Source organism: Malania oleifera, chromosome 10, assembly GCF_029873635.1.
Source record: "Malania oleifera isolate guangnan ecotype guangnan chromosome 10, ASM2987363v1, whole genome shotgun sequence".
NCBI lineage: Eukaryota > Viridiplantae > Streptophyta > Magnoliopsida > Santalales > Ximeniaceae > Malania > Malania oleifera.
In genome coordinates, this window is record NC_080426.1 from 89,493,087 (window position 1) to 89,511,455 (window position 18,369).

Genomic DNA, 18,369 nt, shown 5'->3' on the forward strand with positions numbered 1-18,369 from the left:
CTGTTAAATTGTGGTAAACGTTAGGCTGCCTAGTTAAGCAAGAGTGCTTTAGCTAGCGCCACATGGTTTTTCACAAAGGTGTGAAATATTCAGCCCGTGACACTTGCTATTAGAGGTTGGTTAATTGCTATGTGAATTCAGTGGGATTGGGAAAGCTTTGGTAAGTGACCATGCTGACCAATGTCGAGAGAATTGGTGTGCTGGAAGCATAGGCTGAGACAACAGCCAACAATGTGATCGTAGAGATGGCCCAATTTACGGAACGTGTTGATGAATTGGAGGGATCACAAAGACATCAACAAAGTTCCATGGTGGAATTGTCAGAGAACTTTCATCACACTGTAGAGACCTTGCAAGCTTAGATAGCTGATCTGACTGCGAAGGTAAAGGTGATGGTTCTTGCAATGGGAAACTCTACACTCCGGAGTTTAGCAGGAATAAGGTACTAAAACCTAGGACATATGGGGGGTGCCCGTGATGCCAAGGGGTTTGAAAACTTCTTGTTTGTGAATACCGCAATGATGTACTTGGTTGGTGACACTAAATTGTGGTGGCGTATCAAGTATGGTGAGATTGAGAATGGACGCTATGTTATTGTTTGTTGGGCAGACTTGAAGAGAGAACTCAAGGCTCAGTTCTTTCCTGAGAACGTTGAGTACAATGCTAGAAAAAAGTTAAGAGACCTCAAGCACCGTGGGTCATTTAGGGAATATGTGAAATAGTTTTCTGCTTTGTTGTTGGATATCCAGGACATGTTGGAGAGGGACAAGTTGTTCTATTTTCTTGAGGGGTTGAAACTGTGGGGAAGTACCAAACTTCATAAACAAAGAGTTCAAGACTTGTCTACCGCACAAGCTACCGCAAAACGCTTGATTGACTATGCTGGAGATAGTTTCACTTCATCCAAAGAGTGGTGTGAGTGGAAACAATAGAAAGTAATTCAAGAAGGGCAAACACAGAAGTGGGGGAGTCGATAGTAAGGCGTCAACTTCAAAGGAAGCTTTGTTGTCTCGAGCATCCAACACACCCAATGGTAAGGGTAATATATCATACTTCTTATGTTGAGGCCTTCACAAAGTTGCTGAATGCCTTCACAAGTCATTACTTAATGCCTTACAAGCTTCCATCGTGGAAGGAGTACTAGATGATGATGATGATGAGGAGGAGGAGGATACCTTGAGGATGGGTGCAATGTGGCTAGTGAATGCATTGGTGAAGTAGCCGTAAGCATTGAAAGTAACACAAGCGAATGGGTTGATGTTTGTGGACTTGAGGATCAATGTGAAGAGCACCCGTGCTATGGTGGATACCGGGGCTAACTATAATTTTGTTTCACAAGCCAAAGCGAAGAGGCTCAACTAATCTTTGGACAAGGATTTAGGATGCATGAAAACAGTGAACTTTGTAGCCTTAGCCTACTCTGGGAGTAGGCAAGCAAGTCACTGTGAAACTTGGATAGTGGGCAAGACAGTGAATTTAACAGCGGTGCCGTTGGATGACTTCCAAGTCATTTTAGGAATGGAATTTATAAGGGAGACTAAGGCAGTGCCGATTCCTTTTGCTAGTTCCCTATCTCTGATGGTAGATCACCCTTGCATGGTGCAAGTTGTTGCAAAGAAAGGCGATGATGAGAAGTTCCTTTCTACCATGAAACTCAAGAAAGGATTGAGAAGGGGTGAACAAATGTATCTAGCCACGTTGATGGTAGATGAAGTAGGCCAAGAGCTGGTGCCTAGGACCATCGAAGCTGTGTTAGATGAGTACAAGGAGGTGATGCTGGATAAGATGCCTCATAACTTGCCTCCATGATGAGGTGTGGAGCATGGGATCGAGTTGTTCCTAGGAATGAAGCCACCTGCTAAGGTGCCATATTGGATGACACCTCCAGAGCTAGTATAGCTAAGAAAGCAACTTGATGATGATGATCTATTGAAAGCGGGAGATATTTGACCTTCCAAAGCACAATTCAGATCACTGTTGTTGTTTCAGAGGAAACATGATGGGAGCATGCGGATATGTGTAGACTACTATGCGCTCAACAAGGTGACAATGCACAACAAGTATTTTATTCTGTTGATTGTCGATTTGTTTGATTAGCTGAGTCATGAAAAGTACTTCACCAAACTTGACTTGAGGTTAGGCTACTATCAGGTGAGAATAGCTGATGAAGGTGGACTAAAGACGACTCGTGTGATATGGTATGGGGCATGTGAGTTCTTGGTGATGCCATTTGGGTTGAAGAATGTGTTTGCGACATTCTGTACCTTGATGATGCAGGTATTTTGTGAGAGGTTGACAAGTTTGTCGTGGTATACTTGGATGATATTGTTTTTTGTAGTTCCACACTAGAAGAACATAAAGAGAATCTGCGAAAGGTGCTCGATACGCTAAAGGAGAACAATATGTATGTGAAGAAAGACAAGTGCTCTTTCGCTCAACGGAGCATCAAATTCCTTGGTGATGTGATTGAACAAGGTCATATTAGGATGAATATGGAGAAGGTAAGAGCCACTCAAGAATGGAAGATCCCACGACAGTGAAGAAGTTGCATTCCTTTCTTGATCTTGCCAATTATTACTGGAAGTTCGTAGAGGGGTACTCTAGGAGAATTGCTCCTTTAATGAAACTGCTAAAGAAGGGCCCGGGATGGAATTGGACAAAGAAGTGCCAGGGAGCCTTTGATGACTTGAAGGATGCCATGATGAGAGATTCAGTACTTGCTCTTTCAGAAATCATGAAACCCGTCTAGGTGCACACAGATGCATTCGACTATGCCCTTGGAGGAGTTTTGTTACAAGACGGACATCCTGTTGCGTACGAGGGCCGTAAGCTTAGTGAAGCTAAATGGAAGTTCACAACTCAAGAGAAGGAGATGCTAGTGATAATACATTGTCTTCGCGTGTGGCGACATGACCTACTTGGGTCAAGGTTTGTGGTGAAAACGGATAACTCAGGTGTTAGCCACTTCTTCACATAGCTGAAGTTAACACCCAAGTAGGGCTGATGGCAGGAATTCTTGGTAGAATTTGATTCCTCATTTGAGCATAAGGCGGGGTGTATGAACCAAGTTGCAGATGTACTGAGCAGGAAGGTTGAGCTAATAACCTTAGAAATGGTTACACAATTGACACCGTGTACCGTTACCGTGATGATATGGGGGTGCATCAAGGAGAACCTAGCCAAAGATCCAATTGCGCAAAACCTCATGAAATTGACAGAAGAGTGCAAAGCATGTCAGTTCTGTATGGAAGAAGATGTTGTTGAGAGTGTCATGGCGCCATGTGGGCCGGACGTCTAGGATGGCAGCACACTTTGGCATTACTGAAGCAAAGGTGTTATTGACCGCACATGCATGATGATGTGGTTGATTATACTCGAACTTGTCTCACCTGCTAACAAGACAAGTTGGAGAGGAAGAAGATTCCAAGGTTGCTGGAGCCCCTGCCAGTACCTACTAGACCACGGGAAAGTGTCTCACAGGACCTCATCACTAACTTGCCGAGAGTGGGGGGTGCAGGATCTATACTTGTGGTCATAGATAGGTTTTTGAAGTACGGTACCTTTATATCCGCATTGAAATACTATTTGTTAGAGGAGACGATGCAACTGTTCTTCAAGTATATTGTGAAGTATTGGGGTGTTCCCCAAGATATTATCAGTGATAAGACTCAAGATTCACTGGTAACTTCTGGAAAGAACTTTCAGAATCCTCGGTTCACAGCTAGACATCTCTTCGAGTTATCATCCACGGACATATAGATAGATAGGGAGACTTGAAGGGGTGCTAGAAGAGTAGTTGTGCCATTTCGTCAATGCTAATAAGAAGAATTGGGTGCAACTACTTGAGGTGGCTCAATTTTGTTTCAATGCCCAAAAGAGCTCAACAACCCATAGGAGTCCTTTTGAGCTTGTTTCATGCCAGCAACCGCTGTTGCCTCACACGGTGGATGTGCCGTATAGAGGAAAGAGTCCCAAAATGTACACCTTCACCAAAGAATGGAGACTGAATGCTGGGATTGCCTCTACCTGGAGAAAGCTTCAAAGTCGATGAAGAAGTTGGTAGATCAATGGAGAAGACGCAACACTTCAATGTGGGTGACTTGGTGCTTGCTAAGCTCAATCTTGAACAAATCAGGTCACTACAAGGACGAGATAGGAGACTACTTTGTAAATATGAAGGACTACTCCCCATCTTGGCCAAGTTGGGAAGGCCTCTTACAAAATTGACCCTTCAGCTTGGATGAAAGTGCATCTCGTAAGCTTTTGCAGGGCACTATGCTTGCCTGTGACCAAATGTGTGCTTGGGATGAGTTTCCATCATGTATAAACTAATGTAGGGTTATTTTTCAAAGATAGTTTTTTTCCTAGGCAAAAAGGGGGAGTATGACTCCTCGAAAATATTCATGTTTCCTAGTGCCATAGTGAGAATTGCATAGAAAGCTCTTTAGGGGAGGGTGGGTGTTCATCAACTTGTAAAACTCACTAGTCATTGTAAGCATGTTTAGCTCAATAGCCTCCCTCGCTAGGCTCACATTGTTAATGGAGGTGTTGATTGATGAATTACGTTGTTTCAGTGTTTACCACTTGCATGCCATTGGTTTTATGAATTGCTTAATGCAAGCAAGAGTGCTTTAGCTAGTGTTGCACAATCCTTCACAAAAGTGTGAAATATTCAGCCCGTGACACCATCTGTTGTTGCATGAGAGAGTTTTCGGCCACCTTTTTCTTTTCCCTCTGCCATGTTTTGATTCCTTCTTTGGACAATATTATCAAGTTGTTGGGCATGTTTTTTGCTCAAAGATCCAACCTTTTTTCACCATGCCCTCGTGGCAATTCATATGTTTTTGTTTAGTGTTTGTAAAGGCTTCTTTGTGAGTTTCTTGGAGCAGTAGCAGTATTCGTAAGTTAAGTTGTGATGCTGTGACAGTGTTATATCAGTTGGTAAGTCGTTTACCTAATCCGTGGTTGCGTCGATGCTTCACATAGTTTGTGATTGTCCCGATTAGTTTTGATTGTTCTTCTTGCTTGACATTGGTAGCAAGTTTGTGTGTGTTGGGATGGAGTCTATGAAACCCAAAAGCATGTTTCTTTCATTGTTACCACAGTTGACTCAAAAGTTGAAGAATTATGTTCAATGGTCTAAATCTATTCAGGCTTCTTTGGCAAGATTAGGAAAATTTGACCACTTGCTCCAATTTGATCCTTTTGATGAGAAGAGAAAAGAAGTGTGGATTCAAGAAGATGCCTTGATTGTTTCCCTATGTGGAATTCGGTGGAGCCACAAATTGCATGGATGTGCATGCATCTAGATACATGCAAGGAGATTTGGGATTATGCCAAGGTTCTACACTCTAGTAACATTAAACGTATGTATGATTATCCAGGAGTACTTTCAGTTACAACAAGGAGATAGGAGCATTGCGGATTATTTTGGAGAGATGAAGCATATTCATTAAGAGCTTAATGTCATGCAACCTATAATTGCCGACTTTCGTGAGATGTAGAAGTAGAGGGAGTAGATGACATGTCATTGGGTTCTAGCATGCTTAAGAGCCGAGTTTAGGGCATTCCGGTCCCAAATACTTAGCAGTGCAAAGTTGCCATCATTGGCTGTGTTTATTCTCGTGTCCTTCATGCTTCCTTTAGCGCACATTCTCCTGCTCTTGTATCTGGCGTTGAGGGGACGCCCTTTGCTACATAGGGTGATTCTACTTCTCTACCAAACAACTGCAGAAGTTATTAAGGTGGTTTGACTGCTTGTGGTGGTAGAGATGGATGAGGTAGAGGCACTCTTTGCAAGTGCACTCATTGTGGATAAAGTAATCATAGTATTGAGTAGTGTTGGGATTTGTACTGTAGACCTTCACATGTTGCCAATGTAGCCACCAACAACTTCACACCTTTGGGGGCAACCAATGCAGCCACCGTCGACTCGATACCTTTGGGGCCGAGCCCCGGGGGGGGGGGGGGGAACGTACTGTATTCATTTAGAGGAAGAGTGTTCCAAGTTCCAGCAGTATCAAGCGTCACAACAAGCTTCTCTTCCCATTGCATCTCTTGCCCAAACAGGTAATCATATAATATGCTTGTCATCCAGTACTTCTCGTCCTAGTCCTTGGGTTATAGGCTCTGCTGCCACTGATCATATCACAGGTATACCTAATTTCTTCTGTAATCTTTAATATTCTACAAATTTACCTTGTGTTACTCTTGCTAATGGATCCACCATTGCAGTCAAGGGAATTGGGGCTGTAAATCCCACTTCTTCTATTTCTCTCCTGTAGGCTTTGTATATTCCCAAATTTCCTTTCAATCTTATATTTATTAGCAAGATTACTAAATCCATGAATTTTTCAGCGACATTCTTCCTTGATTTTGTGGTTATTGAGGATTTGAAGACGTGGAGGAAGTGAAGTTGGTGGACTTTATCACTTTGAGCCGCTATCTTCTACTTTGCACTGTTGCTGCCACATCTCACCCAAGTCATTGTTGTCTTGGTCACCCTTTACTGGAAAGGTTGAAATCTCTTGTTCCTGATTTGAGTTCTGTGTCAAGTCTTGATTGTGAGTCTTGTCAGTTGGGAAAGCACTATCATGTCCCGTTTGCTTCCTGAGTCATTAAACGGACTGTAAGCTTGTCCATGTTAGTCCATTTTGATGTTTGGTGTCCTAGTAGGGTTTTGTCCAGGTTGGGTTTCCAGTACTTTGTAACCTTTGTGGAAGATTATTCAAAAATGACTTGGCTATATTTAATAAAAGATCGTTCCAAGTTATTTCATGTGTTTTGTGCCTTTTGTTTTAAATAAAACTCAGTTTGGTTTGCTAGTTCAAATACTTCTAAGTGATAATGCTTAAGAGTATTTTAGTTCATAATTCACTACTTATAGTTTGGTATTGTCCATCAATCACCCTGTGGCCACACTCCTCAACAAAATGGGGTTGTGGAAAGGACAAATAGACATATCCTTGAAATCATTTACACCTTACTTTATCAAATGCGTGTACCTAAAGTGTTTTGCGGTAATATTTTACTTACTACTTGCTATCTGATCAACAGGATGCCATCCTCTTTTCTTAGTGGTAAAACTCTATACTCCATTCTCTTTCCTAATTCACCTTTATTCTCTCTCCCTTGTCGTATATTCTGGTGTGTCCTTTGTTCATTAACTAACTGCTGGTGTGGATAAGTTGGATCCTTGTGCTGTAAAATGTGTCCTTTTGGACTACTTATATACTCAAAAGGGATATCATTGTTATAGTCCTGTGCTGCATCGCTTCTTTGTTTCTACAAATGTTATCTTTGTTGAGTCTACACCTTACTACACCCAGTCATTGAGTGTTTCCTTTGCCTAATCTTCTAGATTCTACTTTGCTGCCTTTGCCCAACCAACCATCTGTGTCTCCATATAGTTCCAGTCCTTTTCAACGTCTCGATCATCCTAATTTGTTGGTGTATTCATGACGGTGGCTCCAAGGAAGAGAGTCCCCTCTAGCTTCTACTACCAAACCTTTGGTTTCCTAGTTTGGTGATCATATTTCCCATGATGTTGATCCTCCCATAGTTGTTTGGAAAGGTAAATGCTACATGTACCCAACATCCCATTTCCAACTATGTTATGACTTCTTATCACCTTCTTATTATTGCTTTATCATCTACTGCCCTTAGTAAATCTGTTTCGGAAGCCTTAGCCCACTCTAGGTGGAGGAATGCTATGGTTGAAGAGATGAATGCTTTATAGGACAATGGCACTTGGGAGTTAGGACTTGGTATCTCTTCCTGTTTACAAATTTTGTGGTTGGTTGTCGCTGGGTGTACACTGTGAAAGTCAACCTTGATTCTATGGCTTGTCTAAAGGCCTGTGTTGTTGCTAAGGGATATACTGAGGTGTATGGTTTAGATTATTCGGACACCTTTTCTCTGGTTGTCAAACTTACATCAATACATCTATTCATTTGCTTGGCTACTACTTATCGACAGTCTCTACATTGGTTATATGTGAAGAATGCCTTCTTGCATGGTGATCTTGAGGAGGAGGTCTATACGGAGCAATCACTTAGGTTTGTTGCTCAGGGGGAGTTAGGCTTAGTGTGTCAGCTAAAGATGGCACTATATGGTTTAAAACAACTCCTAGAGCATTGTTTGGTCGTTTCAGTGCTATAGTACTTGAGTTTGGTCTTCGATGGGCCATGTGCAGTGGATCATTCTTCGTTTTATCGTCATACTTCATTGGGTAGGATCCTTCTTGTTGTTTACATGTAATGGAGATAAAGGTATTTAGAGTCTAAACTTTTTCTGCAAAATAAGTTTCAATTTAAAGAATTGGGACTGTTGAAATACTTCTTTGGTATAAGAGTATCTTGATCTTGTATGGGAACTATTTTGTCACAGAGGAAGTATGTTCTTGGTATGTTCAATGAAATTGGATTGTTGGGATCCAAATTGGTTGATACACCCATATCGGAGGCTTGTTGGAAAGTTGAATTATCTCACAATCACTCGGTTGGATATCTTTTGCAACAAGTGTTGTGAGTCAATTTCTAGATTCTTTGAGGACAAGTCATTAATAATTAGCATCTTGAGATATTGCAAAGGTGCACCTCAGAGAGGTCTTTTATATCATCATCAGGGTCACACTTTTATTCATTGATATATAGATGCAGATTGGGCTGGGTCACCTTCTGTCCGGAGATCCACAACTGGGTGCTGAATCAGAATATAGAGCTATAGCTTATACTACTTGTGAACTTGTCTAATTGTATAACATGTCAGAAGAATTGGGTGTTTTCACATTCTCAACCTATGAAGTTGATGTATCGTAATCAAACTGGTCTTCATATTGCTCCAGCCCGGTTTTCATAAGCGGACGAAACACATTGAGTTGATTGCTACTTTTTTCCGGAGAAACTTGTGCAGAAGCTCATTACTACCACTTGTATAAAGTCTGATATGCAGCTTGCTGATTTGTTTACCAAGGATTTGGGGGGTACTCGTGTTAAATTTATTTGTAACAAGCTAAGAGCATATGACATTTATGCTCCAGCTTGAGGTACATTTGCTTCCAGTGGAACTACTAAAGCCTCTATTCAATGATTCAACATCCTGTTAGAGGAGCTATTTGATGTGTTACCACCTGAGGACGTCAGACATCGTCTTGATTTGATGTTTGGAGCTAGCTTGCTGAGTATGTCCTTATCGACCATCACCAATGTCTTTTTTGGGCTAGAAAGCAAGGCCTCATTGACCATAAGTTTTTGCTTGGCCCTCAAAATTATTTTGGAGGACCCTGCTTGTGCAATGAAAATGGATGAATGGAGGGCATTTGTAATGAATGTATAAATCTCCGAGCAATTTATAAATTGTTGATTTAAATGTATGATATGCTGGCATTATGTTATGTGGTTGTGCCATAGTTCTCATATCTGTCCGTAGTCCGTCCTATATATTTCATGTTTGGCCTGATTTGTGTACTTTGAGGATGACATGTTGTTCTTATTTCATTTTCAAGGTTTATATGCTTGTATTAATTTTTTTGTCATTACTTTCTATTTAAGGTTTATCAATTACTGCATTTGTAATGAATGTATAAATCTCCAAGAAATTTGTAAATTGTTGATTTAAATATATGATATGCTGGCATTATGTTATGCGATTGTGCCCTAGCTCTTATATCTGTTCGTAGTCCATCCTATATATTTCATGTTTGGCCTGATTTGTGTACTTTGAGGACGACATGTTCTTCTTATTTCATTTTCAAGGTTTATATGCTTGTATTAATTTTTTTGTCATTACTTTCTATTGAAAATTTATCAATTACTGCAGGAGAGGTTTATCTGAGTCAGAAATAGACTTTCTTAAGGAGGTACCTTCTTGTTTCTTTCTTCCTGCCATTCCCCCCATTCTTTTCATCAGGCATGTGTTTGATTTGTCAGCTCTCTAACTGTTATATCTCACAATCATTCTCTCTGCACTTGCACTTTTCTTGGATTTTTTTTTTCGGGATTTAAGAGTTTTGGCTAATTATCAATCCGTTACCACAGAGTTGATATATGTTTTTTTCTTTCTGCATCCCTTGGTGTCATCATGGTGTGTGTATGGTTTTTAATAGTACTAGCACTAAAATACTTGTAAGATACAGAATAAGAGCTTGCAAACAAGAATTCTACAGTCCGGAAACATTCCAGATAGTTTTCTTGGTAAGAGAAACTTCCTCTCAAATAATTCCGTTTTTATTTCCCTAGGGAATTTAGGAATTGGCAGTTTCTTTTGTTGGATATTGTTTTACAAATTGAAGACATTCTTAACTCAATTTTTGCAGCTCTTGATAAGATCAAGAGGCCTTTGTATGAAAAGCATCCAATGGCAAAGTTTTCTTGGACAATAACTGAAGACACTGATACGGTTGGTATTTTATTTATTTAAATTGTTCAAAGTAGAAAACGTATTGTAATTATATTGCTAGAGAAGTTGCTTTTCTTTCCATTTTGGCCTTCTTCCATATGAGTGGGATGCTAAAGTTGAAGTTATATTGTTTTGAATTTGTGTCTTGTGTCTCTTAACTCCATGTTCTTGCAACATGGCATACTAAGCATAGAAAAGGAGCTCATTTAAAATTCCTCTTCTTCATTGGTATCCATTAACCATTTGCATCTTGTCAGCTCTGCATTATTCTATAAGCTGGAAACAGCTTCAAAAGTGTCACTATGTCAACATAAGGATATGGACAAATGATGGATGGTTTGATAGGGTCAGAAGTTAAAGGGGAAAAACAAATTCGGTTTGTTGTGATTGTGATGACTCGGGTAAATTAGGGAAATTGATTTAGTGTTGGGCTTTGTGAAGGAAATTGGTGAATAAGTGAAATTTGGGGTTTATAGCTAAAAAAGTTTGGATCTGATATGGACCAAAATTAATTAGAAATTTAGAATGGTAAAGATGGTGAAGCATAAAGCTCTGTGCCTCACACTTATGGGTTCTAGGAATCATTTCTTAGAAGATGGAAGCCTCATGCTTTGAAGGATTCAAAGGTATTAATTTGCAATAATGTAATGGTAACACTTCATTCTAATTCAGAAGAAGGCCATTAGAAGGCTTCAATAAGGCTCTTGCTTGTTTAACCCTAATAACAATTAACAATTAAAATCAACCATGGAAACTAAACTTAATCCTATTCCTAGATAACTCACCAAATAAAATAAAAGAAATACCTCAAATGACTCAATTAAAATATGCTAAATATCCCTAAAATTGGACCAAAAGTAAAATAAAAATATTTGAAAGAGCCTATGAACATTACTGCTACAGCATTTGTAAACAATACAGTACTGTGAAAAGTAACGCCGCAGCAACTTGAGCAGTACTTAAGAATCAATGCCTTCTGGTTCTGTCTAGATGATGCACCAAGTACTGCTTTTTTCCTTGAAGGAGAAACATTTTTTATGGATCAGGAATCTTGGGTTTAATGAAATTGTCTTCTTCTACCAAAAGAAAAAAAAAAGGGAGACTAAAATACACCTATTCACACCACATAATTACTAAAACAGCGTATTCTCTTCTAACACTCCCCCTCAAGCTCGAGGTGTATAAATATTACCTAACCCCAGCTTGTTATAATCCCTTGACAATGCAGGCTGAAGTAAATCCTGTCTGTAAATATCACCTAACTCATCTGCGGATTTTACAAACAGAGTTCTCACAAGCTTTTTTAGCCAAACCCGAAATGACGGTGAACTTCAATCTGCTTTGCCCTCCCATGAAACATTGGATTGCTAGCAATATAAGTGGTAGATTGATTATCACAAAATGTATCTATGGACTTCATTATTAAGAATCCTGTCTTTGACATAAGAGATTTGAATGACATAAGCTCACTCGCAATATGAGCCGCAGTATTCTACTTTAGCATTAGATCTTGCAGGGGTTACAAGATTACCTCACACAAATGTATAGTAGGCCTTTGGTCATTAACAGAGCTAGGTCAATCTGCATCAGCCATGATCCGGCAGTTTCTATTACATTTATACATCAAACCTAGGAGATCTTTTGAAATTGAGATAGCACAGAATACTGCAAACAACAGCAACCAAGTGTGGTTGCTTGGGATTTATGTAGATCAACTTGCTGGTCTACTGCTTATATCAATGCTTGTCTTCAAAGTCCAGTCCAAGACCCCTATACAACTTCATATTGGGATTGGAAGGAATATCCATTGGTTTACTCCCAATGTGTTAGTCTCAATTAGCAAGTCCAAGGTTTATTTGCTGAGATTGATTCAACCCCTTATTAAACTGTACAATCTCAATACCAAGAAAGTAACGCAGAGTACCAAGGTCCTTAATTTGAAAATTTGCTTGAAGCCACTGCTTCACATATTGTTCATCGATGATGATCAGACTAGCACTGGATTGGAAAACGTAGAGACTGCCATACTGAATTTCTCAAACCAGGCTTGAGGAGGCTACTTAAGACCGTAAAAATGGCCTTATGCAACTTACATACCTTACCATCCATTCTCGAGCAACATACTTAGGAGGTTGGTCCATGTATACCTCTTCTTGCGAATCACAGTGTAAGAAGGCATTCTTCATATTGAACTCATGTAACTAATGTAAAGGCCAATAAAAAATAATTCTCAATGAGACCAATACGTAAACAAATTTAGTTGAGTAACAAGAGAGGTCTCAAGATAATCGATACCTATGTTTGAGTGTAACCCTTGGCATTGAGTCAACCCTTATGTTGTTCAATAGAGCTTGAAGATATTTGATGATGTTGACACAGTGACACCTAACCAACTCCTTACCTATAGGATGATCAACCAAATCTCATGTCCCTTGAGTAGTCAAGACATCCATGTTTACATCCATTGCATGCTTCCACCTAGGGTTAGCAAGTGCTTCGACATGTGAGAAAGGGATAGAAACAAAAGAAATAGACAAAGAAAAAAAAAGCATAGGACTTGGAAGGTGAAGCATTAAAACATATGAACAATAGGATAAGGAACTAAGGATTGCCAAGTACATGTTTGAGTACCTTTTCTGCAAACAATTGGCAAATCCAAGTCATGTTTGGGTGGATCTTCAAACTAGAAGTCAAAACAGTTAATGGTAGAAGAGGTGGTTACATGGTGCTAGTAATGTCTATGCCTACTTTCCATCATTCATAACCCACAATTGTTTCTCTGGGTTAGTAGCCAATGGATTTGGAAGAGGAGCAGAAGTTCTCTTGAGAGTAATAAGGTTAGGAGCATGAGGATTAACACATGAGGTGGGGGGATGAGAAATTGTTGATGGACACAGAATATATTCATACAAGGAGGACTCAACACTAGGGATATATGGTTTGATGCTCCCTTAAAAAAAAGCAAACATTTGCTATAACATATTTCCCTCAAGCTTGGGGATCATAACATCTATATGCTTTCCTAGTTTTTGAATACTGAACAAATGGATTTAATAGCATGGGGAAAGAACTTGTCCTGACTAGTATCTAGCACTTGATCAAAACATGTGCACCCAAAGAAATAGGGAACAAGAGAGAGCAAGGATGTTTCTGGATACAATAGAGAAGGGAATTTGCCTTCTTAGAATAGTGGAGACACTTAAGCAGAAAGCATGTTGCAAGTAGGGCATTAGTCCAAAGGGTTTTAGGAGCATGCATATGGAAGAGTAGAGACCATGCTATGTCAAGTAAGGGTCTATTTTTTTTTTGTTTAGCTGTTCCATTTTGCTGAAGAGTAAGTACATGTAAGGTTTGATAAATAATCGTTTTGGCCAAGCAAAAAGACTAAAGCTCATGTTGAACAAATTCAAATATATTTTCAAATAAAAAAATTTGAATAGTAATATCAAACGAGTTTTTATATTTTGGTACAATTGAATAAATGCATTAAGAAATTTAGACTAGGCTTTTATCTAGGTCATACGCGTAAAAATCATCTATACAAAACACAAAATATTGATGATTAGTCAAATTCTTGAGTTGAAACCTCAAATATCTGAAAAAAAAAAAAAATGATTTACTTTGAGACTTGACTCTAGACGGAGAAAATTTCCTAATTGAATGCGCAATACTAAAAATGATAGACTTGAATGTGGGAAAAACTTGAAGAGATGGATGATCCAAATGAGCATGCCACTGTGAACATCATGAATTGAAATTGAAGAGGTCGCATCATTAGAACTGGCTATTCTTCTTAGGTATCCACAAATGCTCTTTGTTTTAGGAGATCCCAAATGACACAATGGGATGGAAAGAAGGTCACGGTTCGTAAATTAAACTGATAACATGTTCAAGGGAAATTTAGGCATATATAACACAGAGGAAAGATGAATAGAAGAAAACAAAAGAATGATGCCATAATGAGAAATTGGTGTAAGGAAATCATTAGCTAGAATAACCTTGGAGGGTAAAGTAGTGGATTTCAAGGGATAAAGTAAATTAGGACTACTTGACCTATGGGAGGAGGCACTAGGATCACTATCCCATGATGCGGGGGATGAAGAGTTGAGAACAGACCACTATAGCACTAGATATAGAAGAAGAGAATAAGAGAAAATAGTTATATTATAATAGATATATGAATATTGACTTGAAATGAATAAAGTATATAAAATAAAATTGTAAGTAAGTGATTCACATTGTCCAATGTTGATTCATCCTCCCTACATGCAAGATGTGATGTTTGCATTCGCTCCAAGATGAAATCAAAGTGCTTTGAGAATCGTCTCGTTGTATGTGCATATCCGCAGGGTTATGAGGGCAAATAGATCAATCTTGTTGCCCATGGCATAGAAAATTAAAAAAATATGTGTAACACTGTTCCATGCACATATTTGGTAGGCAAGCAAGAGGCCAATTCAAGTCTTTTGGATGTTTAGGGGGTGGTGTCTTGGGTTGGCTTCTTACTTAATCTGTTCCTTAGGTTGTAATCCTACATCTACTACTTTTTTTGGGCTTTTTGCTTGAAAAGGGGCTTTCTTCACTTTAGGTTCAGATTACCATGAGTCAAGCTTCTTTTTTTTTTCTTAAATTTTTTAGTTTTTATCTTGTTGTACTATTTGCCTTGCGCTTAGGATACTTGTTGAAATGGCTTGAAAATTAAAGTTCATTAGGGTTTTTTTTTTTTTTTTATTTTTTAATTTTTTATTTTTATTTTTTATAGTTTAGGATGTTTAATTGTAGTAAAGATCATTTTGTGAGCTAGGTATAATCTTTAAACCTAGGAGCAAGGCAGGGTCTGTTCTTGGAAATTTGCTGCCATGGGAAAATGGTTGTGGTGGTTTCCTTTAGGAGCTAGTTTTCTTGGAACAAGGTAATTTCTAGTAAATTTGGGGTTCCAGTTGAAGGGTTGGGATGCTAGAACTAGGGAAAATATTAATTATGCATGCCCATAGAAATTTGTTTCTTAGTTCTCTCATCTCACCATGTGAGATATAGAATCAGGAATGAAATATCTGGGAGGATCAATGGGTTGATCATGCTCCTTCAATTGGAGCTTTTCCTTTCTCTGTTTCTTTATTTCTATGGGCTTTATTTCTCTCTTACAGGGGGTGTATGGATTCATGGAATTTTGTGTGGAATTTGAATGAGTGGTAAATAGATCTAATTTTTTTTGCTGTATGTATTGGGTTCGTTTTTTTGTTCCTTGGGGAGGGACTTGAGTTGAGCTCTGGATGCATCTTAGAATTGTTCTTTCCTGTATTTTTTCCCCCTCTCATTTGATATACTTATTTCCTGGTGTGTGCGTGCTTTATTCTCAGGGCAGGGAAACTTGTTTGCACCTTCTCTCTCATCCTTTCTTTATTTTGTTCTTTTTTCTTGTATATATGTTATAGTTTCTGCAGTATTGTTGACTATTGGCCTATTGTGTTTCTCCACCTATGGAGAATTTGTCTCATTCGCTTTTAAGAGGATTTGGGAAGAAGGAGACAGAGGTTCTTTGGAAGTATGTGGTTTATAATTCATGCTAGTTTGGTTTGGAGTAGGGTGCTCTTTATTGTTTCACTTTGGTATTCTACCAGTGGCCTTTTATAGAAGAGTTTTTGTGCATGGCTTTCAGAGTTTGAAGAGTTTTGTTTCAATAATCTTTCATGTTGTTTAGCTAGCTTTTGATCTTGTATTTCTCCTCTCTTAGTTGATTTTATTTTCCCCCTTTTGGTTTGCTTGGATGTTGCCTTGTCCTCTATATATCTTGTGTCTCTTTATCCTCTTGATAAATTCCTTGTTTATATTTAAAAAAAAAAATGTATGAATGGAAGGATGAGACATCCTTAATTTTTCAGGGGGGTGGGTGGGTCGGTGGGGGGTTGTGGGGACAAACTGACAAAGCTCCATAAAAAAAGAGAATACATCAAAGCATCATCCAATGATGTCGCCAATTACTCAGGAAAATACCCCCAAAAATATAAAAACGAAAGTCCTGAAGCAAGGCTAAGAACACTACTCGATTCCAAAGCAAACTAGGAATGGGCTTATGTCAGAGACAATGGGGTGGAGTGCCTGATTTGTTTGACAATTGTATTGGATTTGGGCCTGCTCTTGGGTGGTAAGGGGACTGTGTACTTAATTTCCTTGGTGACGTAGCAGAGGGTTTTAAATAAACATGCTTGAAGCAAATGTTTTTATGGTGTTAATGAAGCCTAACATCAATTTTTAAAATAACAGGAAAGTTACCAATATAAATATGTGGAGGCCTGCTATTTTAATGGGGAAAATTATCAGAAGAATCTTTCTAAGGCCCAGCATGCAACACTCTTGGGCATGAGTTGTGGGCAGTCCATTTAATGGGATGGGGATGTGGGGTGGGCGCAATATTAATGGGAAATCCCAGCATAATGGTCTGGAATTAGAAAGGTCTCCCTGTCTTGCCAATGGGAATGCAGCATAGGTGTAGAGGAAGAGATTTCATGGCTTGATTGTATCTTCTTCTCCGGTTGGTTATTCTCTAAAGTCTAAAAGGATTTCTCATGACTTATTCAGTGGTTCAAGTGGAATGAGAGCCTAGCAATCTTTCCAGGCTGATGGATCTTGTTACTTTTGTGCTTTGGCTAATCAGCCTCATTCACAATATGGAAAGGACGTGTTTGTGCTGAGAGGGTGTGCAGAAAATCATTCTTTGGTGGATGATGGTTGTGGGGGTTTACTTAGGATCAGGAAAGTCAGAACCTTAGTGAAATGTTGTTGTTATGAGGTGTTAGGGGATCAAATACTGATGTGGTATAGAGAACATGAATTTTTAATGTGGAAAATAATGGCATAGTTTAGTCTCTGGATATGCTTGAAAAGAATATGCGGTAAGGGTGTGTCTACCTAGTTTTTGAATCATCATGTGGCAATGTAGGCAGTGTTTGAAATGAGGAACTCTTTTGTTGGTAATAAAAAAACTGTGATGCGATGTGTGAGTGAATATTAAAAAGAAATACTGATGGTATTTTGGAAGTTGAATGATTCAATGATAGAATCAGCAAGATGGTTAGCGAGGGAGATCATCTTAGTCCAAAATAGAAATGGGGTAATGCATCTGATAATGAAAGTGGTTTTGATAGTGAGTTTGCTTGTGATGGCCATTTACTATTGGATGATGTTTGTGAACAATATGGTATGTTTCAGATTCCTCTGATTTAGTTGGTGATATTTACTATGTACCAGCAACACTGCTTGAAGTTTTAGAATGCGTTCATATTTCTGAGGCTGATGGAATGGGTCTAGAGCAGCAGGATAGTGATCAGATTAGGGATGGAGAATAATGGGAAGGTTTAGAAGTTCAACTACTGGATGACAAGAAGTCCTTGCCAACGAGAAGGTCAATTGGATGGGAGTTAGAGCAAGATGAGAAAAGGTTAATGTGGGTTAGCAAGTCTTTAGTGTTCAATTAAGTATGATGGAAAGGGCTTAAAAAGAGGCTTTCTTTTTTAGCTTTTGTTAGTTTTTCTCCTTCCTTTTATTTTGTCCATATTTTATTTTGGGGATCTCTTGTCTGCTTATAGCTTGTTATTTCTTTTTCTTCTAATACATTTCTTTTGTTCTTAAAAAAAACCCTCGACGCTCTCAGGCCCTTTTTCTTGGCAGAGTATACGAGTTTCATACTCTGGCAATTTGATATAATCAATATATATATTTAGTTTTTTTTCCTGTTGAGGTTTTTAGTCTCTTTTCTAATCTGCCATAATCTTGCTTATAAGAAAATTTCCATAATTGTAAGCATTTTATGTTTTGTTTATTATTTTCAGGTACAATGGTTCAATATTTGCCTAGATGCTTTGAGTAATGTTGAGAAGTGGTATCAAGGAAAGGATATTGCTGATATCATTACGAGCAAAGTCATTCAGGTTCTAATTCTTGCTTCCCAATTTTGGATAAAGAGTGATGGAC

The 18,369-nt window shown here is 38.8% G+C and overlaps 1 protein-coding gene across 3 annotated transcripts in view; it reads left to right on the forward strand.

Annotated features, from left to right (window-relative positions):
* LOC131166336 (uncharacterized) overlaps positions 1-18,369 on the forward strand; it is a 91,383-nt gene that overhangs the window by 27,038 nt on the left and 45,976 nt on the right. For all 3 annotated transcript variants that reach the window (XM_058124793.1, XM_058124792.1, XM_058124794.1), the window contains exons 9-12: positions 9,820-9,859; positions 10,136-10,193; positions 10,316-10,398; positions 18,228-18,326. In XM_058124793.1, coding sequence (XP_057980776.1) covers positions 9,820-9,859; positions 10,136-10,193; positions 10,316-10,398; positions 18,228-18,326 — 280 coding nt within the window. The remainder of the gene's footprint in view (positions 1-9,819; positions 9,860-10,135; positions 10,194-10,315; positions 10,399-18,227; positions 18,327-18,369) is intronic.